At 37.9% G+C, this 14648-nt stretch overlaps 1 protein-coding gene across 1 annotated transcript; it reads left to right on the top strand.

Annotated features, from left to right (window-relative positions):
• The first annotated feature begins 11981 nt into the window (after nucleotides 1-11981).
• Nucleotides 11982-13840, top strand: GJE1 (gap junction protein epsilon 1). Its single transcript, XM_067702927.1, has 3 exons — nucleotides 11982-12020; nucleotides 12697-12879; nucleotides 13445-13840. The coding sequence occupies exons 1-3, from the start codon at nucleotides 11982-11984 to the stop codon at nucleotides 13838-13840; spliced, it is 618 nt and encodes a 205-aa protein (XP_067559028.1).
• The last annotated feature ends 808 nt before the right edge of the window (nucleotides 13841-14648 follow it).

Here is a 14648-nt window from a genome sequence, read left to right as displayed (position 1 = left end):
AGAGCTATCTTTTTTTTTTTCCAAAAGCGACTTTTTTTTTTTTTTTTTTTTTGCGGTACCCGGGCCTCTCACTGCTGTGGCCTCTCCCGTAGCGGAGCACAGGCTCTGAACGCGTAGGCTCAGTGGCCAGGGCTCACGGGCGCAGCCGCTGCGCGGCATGTGGGATCTTCCCGGACCGGGGCACGAACCCGTGTCCCCTGCATCGGCAGGCGGACTCTCAACCACTGCACCACCAGGGAAGCCCCTTCTTTCCTCTTTAAGATTGAAATGTACTCAGGAACACATGTATTATAAAGGTTTCCAATTAAAAAGAAAAAACATTCCCAGATTCACTTGGGCTGCTGAAGGTTGTGTTTAAGAACCACAGGGAAGGAAGGCATAGGAAACCATCTTAGCAGATGTTCAATAACTCTTGATCTCCATACTCCTGATTCAGAGGCCTATGTCTGGTCTCAGAGAGAGCCAGAGCAATGGATCATCTGTATGCCAAATTACCATTCTCTCACTTGGGTATGTCTCATATTCATGCTCCCCAAGTGTCTTAGATTGGGTTCCACAAGAATGGACTTTGAGATGATGACATGTGTGAAGAAGGTTTATTGAAGAGTGCTCTCAGGAGTTGACACTGTAAGGAAATGAGGAAAGTAGGACTGAGCAGATGAAGAAACACTTGCAATGTGGCTGCAACTGAAGTCTCCATCAATCCCAAGGGTTGCTCCAGAGCTGGAATGGCCCTTTAGAGTTGTTCTGAAATAGCACAGGAGCAGGCCTTTTAGCTCTGCATCAGCCAGTTTCTGGCCACATATCCCTTTGCTCTGGGAAGGGACACAAGCTTGGGTGAGGCATTTCCCTGCAATGGAGGGCTGTGTTTGGTGAAGAATATATGCATTGCCACCAGCCAATATTCCCAGCAGCGGGGGTATGGTGCAAAGGCAAAGTGCCATAGCGTTCACCACCCCAAGAAGAGAGCTCTGGCTCAATCAGGTTCCTTCCACTAAATGAGAACACGCCATTAGGCATGGCCTTCTCTACTATACCTACTCATGGCCAGTTTCAGCTGGTGCCCTAAGAGCTTGTTCGGTCTGTTGAAGCCAAGTAAATTGGCCTGCTTTCACCCAAGACATAAAGCAAGGACTCTAGCAAAATGGGTATTTAAATGTTTATAGACTCATCTTCAGTACAACTTCTCAATAACAATCACATCAACAACAATAATAAAATAGTATTTTACGTTAATTTGGTACATACAGTGCTAGGTACCATGTTAAATACTTCTATTTAATCTATCTTACTTAATCTTAATAGCAACCCTATGAGATGTGTACTGTTATTTTTATATTACAGATGGAAAATTGAAACCCAGAAAAAAAAACTGACAAATGTATTTAATATCACATGACTGATAAGTCATGGAACTTAGGGTTTCACACTCCATCATTGTAAGAACTTTACTAAACTATCTACACAACTTGACTTATTACTAACCATATACTACTTGACACTTGAAAAGAACTCTGTTGACGTCTTAATTTTTTTTTTTTTTCTGGTACGCAGGCCTCTCACTGCTGTGGCCTCTCCCGTTGTGGAGCACAGGCTCTGAACGCGTAGGCTCAGTGGCCATGGCTCACGGGCCCAGCCGCTCCGTGGCATGTGGGACCTTCCCGGACCGGGGCACGAACCCATGTCCTCTGCATCAGCAGGCGGACTCTCAACCACTGCGCCATCAGGGAAGCCCGGCTTCTTAATTTTAAATGTAAAGTTAGATCTACTGCGTTACAAAGATTGCAAAGTTGACATTATACTTATTCAAAGCTCATATGATCTTAACTCTTTGGAACATTGTCAAGAACCATGAAACCAGTGTAAAAGGTTTTATGTTCTGGTAGAAATGGAGTAATGAGGATTGGATATTCTCTTCTACTTTCTGCATAACAACAACTAGAAAACTGGATCAAAAAAGGTAACCATCATTGTAAAATATGAGACAGCCATTGGAAAACAAGCAGCACAGGACTATAATCACCGAGAAGAGGGAAGCAAACCATGGGAGCCTTGAACACAAGAACTTACTTCCTCGAGGTAGTTTTCAGGCCACTGATCAGGAAGTGGAAACCCTAATAGAGCCCAAAGTCCTCACTGAATTTAGGAACCAGAGGCAGCATCTGAGGAGGCAGAGATGGCTAGAATTTGGAGGGCAGCGTACTACTGAGGTGGGAGCTAAACAGAGAGAACTTCAGAGCTCTGCAGGGGGTTCCACTTAAGGCTTTGACTGAGTACTGATATGCTTATGCATGAGAAGAAACTTCCCATGGCTAGAGAAAGAACCACCCACTAAGATTTAAAGTACAAACCGGGCTGAGAGTAATTTGTGTCTCCACAGGAGAGTGGAAAGACCTTGTAAAGCAATGTGTACCCTGTAGAATACTTAGAAACATATTATTTGAGTTGTGAGCCTAAATACGCCATATACTACAAGTTAATCTAAACTCAGCTTTGCAATGCTTTGATCAGGCCTCAAGGGTATCCAACTGATTCTGGTGACCTACCTGCATGCCAGAACAAATTCTAACACTATTGAAAGTATGACAATACAATACAGCAACCAACAAGTCAAGCATCCAGTATTAAAAATTATGAGTTATATAAATACCAGGAAAATATAACCCATAATGAGGAGAAAATCAATCATTAAAAAGAGACATAAAAATGACAGAAATGATGTAACTAGAAAATAAGGACATTAAACAGCTATTAAAATATACTCCATCCTCAACATCACTCATCATCAGGGAAATGCAAATCATAACCAGAATTAGAAGTCACCTCACACCTGTTAGAAGGGCCATCATAAAAAGACAAGAAGTAACAAGTGTTGGCAAGGATGTGGAGAAAAAGGAATGCCTGTGCACTGTTGGTGGGAAAATTGGTGCAGCCTCTATGGAAAACAGTATGGAAGTTCTTCAGGAAATTAAAAATAGAACTACCACGTGATCCAGCAATTTCATGTCTGGGTATTTATCTGAAGGAAACAAAAACACTAACTTGAAAAGATATATGCACCCTTATGTTCATTGCATCTGTGTTTACAATAGTCAAACATGGAAACAACCTCAGTGTCCATCAGTGGATGAATGAATAAAGAAAATGCAGAATATATATGCAATAGAAAATTATTCAGCCATAAAAAAAGAAGGAAATCTTGAAATTTGTAACATGGATGGACCTTGAGGGCATTACACTAAGTGAAATAAGTCACTGAGAAAGACAAATATGATATAATCTCACCTATAACTGGAATCTAAATTTTTTTTAAAAAACTGAGTTCATAGATACAGAAAACAGATTGTTATTGCCAGAAGTGGGACATGGGGGGTAAGTGAAATGGGTGAATGGGGTCAAAATGTACAAATTCCAGTTATAAAGTAAACTAGTCATGGGGATTTAATGTACAGAATGGTGACTGTAGTTAATAATAATGTATTGTATATCTGAAAGTGGCTACGACAGTAAATCTCAAAAGTTTTCATCACAACGGAAAAAAATTTGTAACTATGTGTGGTGATGGATGTTGACGAGACTTGCTGTGGTGATCATTTCACAATATACAAAAATATCAAATCACTCTGCTGTATGCCTGAAACTAAAATAATGTAATGTTATTTGTCAATTAAGACAAAAAGTGAAATAAATACATATATTCCATCTACATTTACAAAGGTAGAGAAAAATATGAACATTATGCTCAGAGAAATGGAAGACTAAAAAAAGACCCAAATTAAACCTCTACAGCAGGGCTTCCCTGGTGGCGCAGTGGTTAAGAATCCGCTTGCCAGTGCAGGGGACACGAGTTCGATCCCTGGTCCGGGAAGATCCCACATGCCGCGGAGCAACTAAACCCGTGCTCCACAACCACTGAGCCCGCGCTCTAGAGCCCGCGAGCCACAACTACTGAAGCGCGTGCACCAAAAGCCCGTGTTCCGCAACAAGAGAAGCCACTGCAATGGGAAGCCTGTGCACCGCAACGAAGAGTAGCCCCTGCTCACCACAACTAGAGAAAGCCCATGTGCAGCAACAAAGACCCAACACAGCCAAAAATAAATAAAATAAAGTAAAATAAATACATTAAAAAAAAAAAACAAACGTCTAGAGCATGGTTGGCTCTGGAAAGATTGGCAAATTTTTTCTTAAAGGGACAGATAGTAAATATTTGGGGCTTATGGGCAATATGATCTTTATTGCAAATATTCAGCTCTCACAAAAGCAACCACAGACAACACATAAATGAATGAGCATGACTACATTGCAATAAAACCTTATTTTACAAAAAGAATGGGCTGATCTATGGACAATAAATAGTTCACTGACCCCTGTCCTAGAGATAAAAATATCAGAAATGAAAAATGCCCTGAATAGGATTAGCTTCAGATAAGATTCTGTACAAGATCAGGGAAATTAACATAGTGACTATTCACAATGAAACACCATGAGAATAATGATTTATAGAGAGAATCAGGTATATTTGGCAACATATCAAGCAGTCTTGTTATATATACATATTCTTAGTCCGAGAACAAGAGGTGAAAGAGAAAGAAAAAAATATTTGAAGAAATAATGGCTGATTTGTTTTTCTAAATGTGTTGAAAACAAGTCTACAGATACAGAGAGCTCAACAAATTCCAAGCAAATGAAGAAACAGGTTTAGAGTTGTTAGATAATTTTGCCAATGTATTTCCATTACAAGCTATGATTCAAATACATGTTTGCTGTTTAAAGAACCCAAGTTTTTACTTATTTGGTAGGCTTCCTCTCAAACTTGATAGAATGACTCTAGTCTCCATAATAAGAGCAAAGGTCGTATTTGTTGAGAAGCCAAATATGCATCAAGCGCTGTGCTCCATGTTATCGCGTATATTCTCTCATCTAATTACAGTATCTCTATTAAGATAGAGATACAGTATCTCTATTAAGATAAGAATAATTTCCCCCATTTTACAGATGAAAAAACTAAAACTCACAGTTAAGACAGAATGTTTAAATAACAACCAGTAGTGGTAGAAAAAGACATGAACTCAGGTCTTCTGGATTTACAGGCTGTGTTCTCCTAGAGAGCTTGGCTATATGGATGGAGTATCTGAAAAAAGAAATAAAGCATACGTATTATATAACTAGAAACCATGTAGTTTAGGAATATTTAAAATACAAACTCATTGATAAAGATGGAAAACAGGGCTTCAATTTAACCATTAGGTCAAGTCATTACTGGCATCATAAAAATTACTGACAATAAATCTCAGAGCTAGTAAAATAGCTCCAAGTATGGTTATAAGACTTAGAATAAAAAAAAACATAGATTGTGAAATTATTTACAAATCATAGAATCCAGTCTTTTCATTTTGGAGAAATGGAAACACACCCCAGAAGGTTAAATAACTTGCCTAAAATAACATCATTGGTTACTGACCCTTTATTCTAAGCCATCCCCAGTTCCATTCCAGAAAATATAAATTATTCATGCAGAAGGACAAACCCAACTTTGGCAGGTCAGAGATTTCAATGAGATGTGAATTGGTTAAGGACTGTGATTTATGAAGTGAGGCAGCTATCCAGATTGCCTTATCTCAGCTGCCCTTCTGTGAAGCACACTATTGTGAGCACCTAAATTGACCTCTATTCCATCCCATTCAACAGTCATTGGATAGCTCATGTGGAGGAGGGTAAATACTGTAACGGTGCAAAACTTATATAGAGATCATTTCTTCTTGTTTGCCAGATATAAAATAACCCAAGATAGTTTACGACACTACTCTGAAGGATTTAATATGTCATGCCTCATTTTAAGCAAGTTCTCAGGAGTATACACATCAACGACATGCATGTATACACATGTACATATGTACATACATACATACAACACAAGCACACATGCTCTTATGTAAGCCCCATGAAGGCAGGGGCCACAACGTTCTTACATATTACCAATACCTTACACAGCAGTTGATACTGTAGGCGCTCAATATTTATTGTATGAATGAGAAAAATGGGTGAATAAGCACAAACGCATAGAAAAGCATAGATCTAGAGCAATACATATAACTCAATTTTAAAGTACTAATTTAGAGCAGATTAATAAATAGTAATAATAACTAACGTATGGATTGATTTTCATGTGTAAGCTGTCATGAATAGTGCTTTTCTACACTTTTAATTTATTCAATACTGTCTTGGGCTCTGCACAGAATTAAAGTTTATCCCCCTTCCGGGTTAGACCACAAAGGTCTTAAATGTTTTTAATCTCAGAAATTTTAGGACATCAAGAATATCTGTCAAAGATTATATGTGACTTCCAGGGTTTAGATTAGTACTGGAAGGTAGCAGCGATCCATAAATGCCAGCAATTTGTGTGTATGTGTATAGTAGTAGTAGCAGCAGTAGTAGTGCTAAACCTGAGCTTGTCTTCACCCAGCTATCTGAAGTTAAAAGCTTTAAGCAAGTTTGAGCAAGTAAGCTGGTATGGTTGCCTCAAATTTTTGGCCATTTAGTCAGGAAATTGATAGAGGTGTCCTGGTCATTTTTTTAAATCTTTGAGGCTTGGAGAGCAGAGGTAGCTTTTAGTGATTAAATTTACTCAAAGCCCACCAGGGTTCAATCCTACTAGTCCTTGCTGAGCAAAAGTCCATATCTTGCCATCTTAGTAATAGACCCTAACAGAAGAGACACGCCTCCCAAATAGATTAAACAGAGATGAAGAGAGAGACACTGAAAATAGACATGGCATTTGCATGTTATTTATCCTTCCCTGAAACATTCTTACTCTGGCCAACTCAAAGTTTCTTTACATTGAAGAAAGTAGTGGTTCTTCCTTGTTTAAGAAAGATTATTAATATGTTAATATCCTATAGTCTCCACAACAAGGAAAAATGAATAGAAAACAACTGATGGTTCAAGCTCTCATTAAAGACAGGAGGAATAGTCCTCCAAGTGCTTTAATAATCCACATGCAACAACCCTGTGAGGTAAATACTATTGTCATCCCCAGGTAAAGAAGCTGAGATTAAGATAGTAAATTTTCCTGAGATCTCAAATCTAGCCAAATGGTGAAAACAGTGTAGATTTTCTGACTCCAGAGCCCCTGATCCCAGATACCACGTGGTCATTTCACCTTACACTGAGGTCAATTGGGAAAGAAACATTAGCTAAATTCATTTCTGTGGAGTCTTTCATGTTTCTCAAGTACTCCCCCAGCACATATTATACTTGGTTAGCTCTCTTCATGGCCTTTCATATTCACAATGAGATCTGGCCAGGAGCATGGGATAAGGGCCAAGCTCTGCAGAACCATCCAGCTGCTGTGTGTCCTGATAACTCTCTGAGCTCTTCTCAGAGAAAATAAGAACGTCTGAGCTTATTTCCCCTTCATTCCCTGTGTTTCAGGATCCTAGCAATCAACCTATTAATATCCTCAATAATATCCTTTAGCTTGTCATTTAACAACAAGTAACTCATTCACTGTCTGTCCCTACCTGGTTTTGCCACTTACTAACTGTAACTTTGGATAAATTGCTTAAACCCTCTAAGCCTCATCTGCAAAATAGATCTATAAGAGTACATACTTTACGGAGTTGTAAGAATTTAGAAAGATAATTTGTTTAAAACACTTAGTAGCAAATAGAAACCGTTCAATAAGTGTAATACATTATTATTAGCTTTTAACTGCAAGAGAGTTCTTTTCCCATCTGTTCTAGTCCTTCTCATGTTCCTTTCACACCAGGAAGTAGGGGCTCAATGTAACAGCACACAAGCCTGACCTCAAACTTTAGTTCTCATAAATCGATTCTAGGATTCTCTACGAAAGAAAGTACATATCCATGATTCTCAAATTGCATTTTGAAACAGCCAAGATTCTTGAATATTAGATTTACTCGATTTATGCCCCCAGTCATGTGATAGATTGTAAAATTACTGCAAATTCTTCATCTTTCCACATCCATGCCACTGGAATGTGACTTCAGATCTTCCCACTAAGAGCTGGAATCCAAGTTTGCGGTGACACTTGCTTTGGCCAGTGGAACGTTAGCAATCATGAATCAAGCAGAAACTTGAAAAGCTTTTGCACATTTGGGCTTTTCCATTACTTGCTGCTTTGGGAACTCTGCAATCACCACCATAATAAGCCTGGGCTAGTCCCCCAAACGACAAGAAACATGTGCCATAGTCACCCTTATCACTCCACCCAAAGCCTGCCAACCACCTGACACGAGTGAAGTCATTCTAGATAACACTTCTGGCAGCTTATCTGCATACTGACCACACATGCACATGAGAATCCAGCAGAGGTCAACTGAGCCAGCCCAGACAAGGAAAAATAATCACCCAAACCATAAGCTAAGTAAGTGTTTGCTGTTCGACCATTAATTGAGTGGCTTGCTATGAAAACAATTCTTAACTGATATAGATATTGGTACCAAGGATCAGGAGCTACTATAACAAATACGTTAAAAAAACATGACATCATCTTTGGGACCAGGCAGGAGGCAGAAGGTAGAAAAGTAACAAAGAAACTATTACTAATGTCAGGGAAAGCAATGAGAAACTATTAGTGAAGCCTGGAAAAGCAGTGAGGAAACTACTGTGACAGGCTGGAAATATGGTAACCTTTATTATATGTAGTGAGACAATTAGCACAACAGTCACCTGAAATAACTTGGAAGGTAGAAAATGTATTAATTAAATGTTGGATTTGACTAAGGAACATCCCAGAGAGAATACTAAAGGTAACAGTTTGGTACTACTGGCCACATTTTATAAGGTATAAGAAGAGAGAGATTACCTAGTGAAGAAGCCTAGAGATGAGTTTGCAAAGAAAATTTGGGGAAAATATAGAGGGATCAGGACTTGCTACACAGGAATTTCTTTCTTTCTTTTTTTTTATCCCTAGTGTTGGCCAGTAAAACTTTCTCATGTAAAACATGGTTTGAGGGTAAAAAACAAATCATTCATGTGACTATAACAGCCTTGATAAGACTCAAATACTTAAGGCATGACTAATGATCATCTCAATCAATTAGACAAAAGTTTTCTAAAAATCTTAAAAGCATGGTCTCAGAGAAGCTTAATCCAAAAATAGCAGTAAATAAATAAATAAATATCTGTAAAATAATTGTGGGTATACCTTTTTTTTCCAAATTAATTGCATTAAATGTAATATATAGAAAACTCAAAAAGTGATTAAGAGACTTGTACAAGTAAAAGAACTACTAATTTTACTTAAAATAAAATAGTGGTGAAATTGTAGAAATGACTTCTGGTGCCCCAACTTTCTTCTAACAAGAAGCAGTTTGAGGAAGATAATCAGCTGCGAATATAGCCATTCTTTTAAATGCAAAAGGGAAGATATTTTCAGCCAAGGACCCACTTCCATTAAGCAGTAGAGTACAGTAAATTAGGGAGCAGCTTTCGGGGAATAGTACTATACCTTAATCACGGACATTTTCTGACTCCAGAATAGGAAGAACTGGCAACATTTCCCCTGCAAGATTTCAAAATTGTCATGGACCAGTGACAGTGATGTGCCTCCTGTTGGAGTGGAAGCACCTACTGGAATCATCCTACCCCTTATCATCATTGTATATTGACTTTGTGTGGAAAATAACTTTTCCTTTTGTTTCATTAGATTCTGGATCACCAAGAGTCACCTCTGAGCCACATCCAGATCTGCACATGAGACAAGTCACAGAACCCTGGACTCAAACTTTAATGCTATAATTAGATGAGAGTTCTGACATCCTGGGATTAAGGTGAAGACATGTAGGAGAGATGAATATATGTGATCATAGGGCACACTGTGGTAGAATATAAAGTTGGCCACAGATTTTTTTCTATCCTTGTACCCACAGCTCTGCAACATGACTTTGCAGGTCCATCAAGACATAGAATCTATTTCTCGAACCTGGGTTGGGATTGTAATTCATCTTGTCTAATGTAACATCAGCAAACATGAAGCAAGCAGAGGCCTAAACAATGCTTGCACACTGGAGATTGCCCTCTTTTGCTGCTTTTGGAAACTTGCAACTATTAACATGTAAGGAAGCTCAGGTTGTCACCCTAATTAACAGCCCTACCAAGTATCATACATGTGAGGCCAACCTCACTATCTCATCTGGTGAGTTCACCTTACATTTGGAAAGTAAAACTTGGCATACATCATTCATTTCTTAGCATCTTCCCCTTGGGAGCAGGTTGCCCACAGAGATCAATAGTTCTATTCTGCTCTTTTCATGCATAAATCTTATACAGGAGGGGGACGCTCCATGCTGGAAAGGCAGCCATGATACAGCATTGACCTGGCCTGCACCTGTGTCTGCCTGAAAGTCACACTTTCCCAAAGAGTTAAGCTATGTCCCTTTTCCAACCAAATCTTTATGGTAGTAAGAGTGTAACAAAGGTGATATTTTGGTACCCATCTGCCTTATTCCTTTGTCTTATGATTCAGTCGGGTCATAACCCATAAGAGGAAGACCAGTATTATTTATTTTGCCTCTCATAGATCCCAACAATGAAATGATGCTGCATTTTCCTCTTCTACACATGCAACTAAGGTTCAAGACAATTTCATTCATCTCCGGAAAAACACAGGAAGAACTTTGATGATTTTTACAAGTCTGACACTTGAATATATTTGTCTAAACAAAAACATTTACTACTGTACAATGGTAGAAGTCAAAGCAGGATTCCTCTCATGCCAATGATTGTTTTGGCTTTTGGATACCCCTTCGAAGGAATCAACACACAGTGAACCTGGAATTCTGTTTCACAGAAGATGAGAATATATACCAATTTCTCTTACTCAACAGTTCTGAGGGGTGATTACATTGCCCATTTTTATTTTTTCCTATCCAATACAACAGTCTGGTTCAAAAGGCCACTGCCTCTTGCTCATTGGTTATAACTACATGTGTTATGCAATCACTTCTCCACTTGCTGACAAGAGCAATGAAGTCAATTGGAGTTATCACTTTCACAGATTGCAAACAAAACAAAGATGAGAAAAGCAAGTGAAGAAATCAAGTTTGATCAACCATTGGCTGAATAGTGTTATAGGCGGCTGGAAGATAGCAAGCAGATGTATTATCAGTTAGAAGGCAGCCACTTGTTCTTGGCCCCTGCTCATTCTCAGTACCCATAACCATGTCTAGCAGATGATGTGTCTACTGAGGACAAAAGAAAGGGAGGGTGGGATTATTCACATGATTTATGCTAGATCCAGGTCTTATCTTGGTTAGCAGTATTCTATCTTTTTCCTTAGAATCAAGATCTAACTGCAGATTTTTCCATGGCTGTGGTAAGCATTCATCAAAAAGACAAAGATAGTAACACATTAGTAATATTCAGTGATGCAATAGCTATCATAACCTGCTTTACAGTTTCTTAAACTTCCCAGAAATCAGTTTTATTCCATGGAAGTAAACAAGAAAGAATCAGGAATATTTCCCACATACTTATCTTTTCAGACATACCTAAAAGGAAGTCAAAAAAAAAAAAAAAGATCACTTGACATTTCAGAGAAAACTCTAAGCTAGAGAGTCCGCTGCTTTACGCGCAGGAAATTCTTAGGTAACTGAGAGGCACTGAGTGTCAGAACCCTTGCTGGCCTGGCCTCCTGCTCTACTGGCACTCCTGTCTGGCTGGCTGGCTATGCTGACAGTGTAAATCAAGGGATTATCAGATTGACCACATGCCCTAGTCTTTTGTTTCTTTGTTTTTGTTTTGTTTGGGGAGGGAGAGAGGAAAGTTGACTGGAGCCCCAGAGATCTATGAAAAAAAAAAAAAAAAGAAAAGGAGGAGGGGAGAGAAATGTGCAGTGATAAGTGCTTTCTGTTGTAAAAGTTATGACAGAAAATAAGAGTTTGATTCTGGCAGAAACAAACTGGCAATGTGGGTCAAGGATTAACCCACAGGGATGCTGGGATAACATCTCCTGAGACATGTCTCTAAATTACATCAAAAACTTCTATGAAGGATGTGTAAGTATTATACAAGCAGCAGCAACAATTGTATGAGTCCTATCTGTTATTTTAACATGATTTGCATGAGTGCTGATGAATAAGGTCCTCTACATGTATGGAGAATGATATAAATATCAACCGTTTGCTTCAACATATTCTGAATTTAAATAACTGTAACTAGAATAATTCAGGAATTACTTTTAGCTGTTGGTGCTTTAAAGCTGATCGCTCTCTCAATTTGATAATTGAGAAGAGAAGCTGTAATGACAACTAAATAAACATTATTTGCTTATTAAGATAGTGTGTATACTAATGAATTTAATGTTGGATTTATTATCCAATTTTTTAAAAAGGTACTAGATATACTAAAATTACCTTGATTTTATTGCAAAAGGTTTACAGGGGTAAGGGATATTAATTAAATTCAAAGCTTTTTACAAGTTTCCAAAATTATTTATGTCATTGGCAACAAGTTCCTATTTGACTGTTGCACTTCAGATTTTCAAAGTGAAAAGGGTAAGAAATCTCAAAATGCAGGATTTGAATTGGGCTTGATGATCTCTAAGTTCCTGTCTTTCTTTGAAACTTTATGAATCTTAAATTTTTTTAAATGTGATAATGAAATCATCCTTTAAAATATCCCCCTTTAATGTTTGTTTTCAAAAGTTTTTTTTTTCTCCTAAAACTGTAACAGATGAAGCCTCCCACCGTGATCGGTCAATTCCACACCCTTTTCTTTGGATCGGTCAGAATGTTCTTCCTTGGGGTGTTAGGCTTTGCAGTTTATGGGAATGAGGCTTTGCACTTCAGTTGTGATCCAGACAAGAGAGAAATAAACCTTATCTGTTACAATCAGTTCAGGCCAATCACTCCACAAGTAAGTGTTTCTGTGTGCACAAATGTAAACCTTACTCCACACCAGATAAAATTGTTTTCTTTTTAAATGTAAAATAATGTCATAATAAGATGAAGAATATTCTAACAGGTATTATTTCTAGAATAATTACCTTTTTAAAATATTAGCTGTATATTTCAGGTAAATTAATTTGAGTTGGTCAAGAGTTTCTTCCAAGTCCAGCATCCTATTATCTATTGATGTTAGAATTATACTCCAGGCTTGTAATTAGAAATGGAAATTGAGTAGATACTAAAATAACGTATTCCATCATTAGTAGTAATTGGTAGGTGATGACAGTAAAATATGACTACATTTTTACAATTACTAAGTGTTTAAAATTTTAAACTCTAAACATCTTGGTAATTAAATGAGATTATGTCCAGCATTACCACCTTCATTATATTATTTTTATCCTCATAAGACTTACAAAACTTAGAATTTTTAAATTAGCCTCTATTGAGGGTCAGTGAATTATGGTTTTTTTTAGTGTGTTTTTTCATTACGTGTTGACTGATTTGACTAAGATATTTCTGACATACTTTAGGTGTTCTGGGCATTACAACTAGTGATTGTCCTGGTTCCTGGAGCTATTTTTCATCTTTATGCTGCATGTAAAAGCATCAATCAAGAATGCATTCTTCAAAAGCCCATCTACACTGTGATTTATATCCTCTCTGTTTTATTAAGAATTAGTCTAGAAGTGGTAGCATTTTGGCTTCAGATTCACCTCTTTGGTTTCCAAGTAAAACCTCTCTACCTGTGTGATGCTGTGTCTCTTCGGAAAAAATTTACTACCATAAGATGCATGGTGCCAGAACACTTTGAGAAGACCATTTTTCTCATTGCAATGTATACATTTACTGTAATTACAATAGTCTTATGTGTCGCTGAGATTTTTGAGATAATATTTAGAAGATTATGCTTTCTAATTAAGCAATGACCAAAAGGTTGATTACCTACTGTCATGCCACAATTATTTATCAACCATTTTTATTTAGTTTTATCTCATTCAGTGAGTATCTCAATTTCAAACATAAATATCTGTTCTTCAAACTAACCTCAGTGTGTCTAAAATTTATGTCTAGTATAAAGTACAATACTCAGTTCTAAGGCAGGGATTCTTTTTTTTTTTTTTTTTTTTGCGGTACGCGGGCCTCTCACTGTTGTGGCCTCTCCTGCTGCGGAGCACAGGCTCCGGACGCGCAGGCTCAGCGGCCATGGCTCACGGGCCCAGCTGCTACGTGGCATGTGGGATCTTCCCGGACCGGGGCACGAATCCGTGTCTGCTGCATCGGCAGGCGGACTCTCAACCACTGCGCCACCAGTGAAGCCCCAAAGAAAGGGATTCTTGAACAAAACCTTTGTTCCGTTTTAATTTTGTCACACATTAGGAAACATACATGGAACTAATGTTAACTCATTTTTAAATAGTACTTTTACAGAGTTCTTTCATATACAACATCTTAATCAATCACAGTATTTTATGGCCAGAGAAACTTTTATTAACTCTTTTACACAGAGTAGAAAAATGAGGCTCAGGGAGATTAATATATGCAATCCTAGGATTCAGCTTTCCTAACTATAAAGCTATTTCCCTTTCCACTTAACTATGCAGCATAAACTTTGAGGATGTAATTATTGTTGTATTCATGTAAAATATAACTTATTTAAGTGCAAAAGTTGTCAATTATTAAAAGAGTCATTCTATAATTTGATGACTAACTTGAAGAAATGGAGCACTTACATTT

The sequence above is a fragment of the Pseudorca crassidens genome, chromosome 13 (genome assembly GCF_039906515.1).
Source record: "Pseudorca crassidens isolate mPseCra1 chromosome 13, mPseCra1.hap1, whole genome shotgun sequence".
NCBI classification, from domain to species: Eukaryota; Metazoa; Chordata; class Mammalia; order Artiodactyla; family Delphinidae; genus Pseudorca; species Pseudorca crassidens.
Note: the sequence above shows the minus strand (reverse complement) of the source record. Positions and strands in the feature narration are given on the sequence as shown.

Bases quoted from the DNA above. Each gene is read 5' to 3' on its own strand.
- GJE1 (XM_067702927.1), top strand. From the start codon at position 11,982: ATGTCTCTAAATTACATCAAAAACTTCTATGAAGGATGT. The intron at 12,021-12,696 runs GTAAGTATTATA...AAACTGTAACAG, and splicing joins AAAACTTCTATGAAGGATGT to ATGAAGCCTCCCACCGTGAT. The intron at 12,880-13,444 runs GTAAGTGTTTCT...GACATACTTTAG, and splicing joins TCAGGCCAATCACTCCACAA to GTGTTCTGGGCATTACAACT.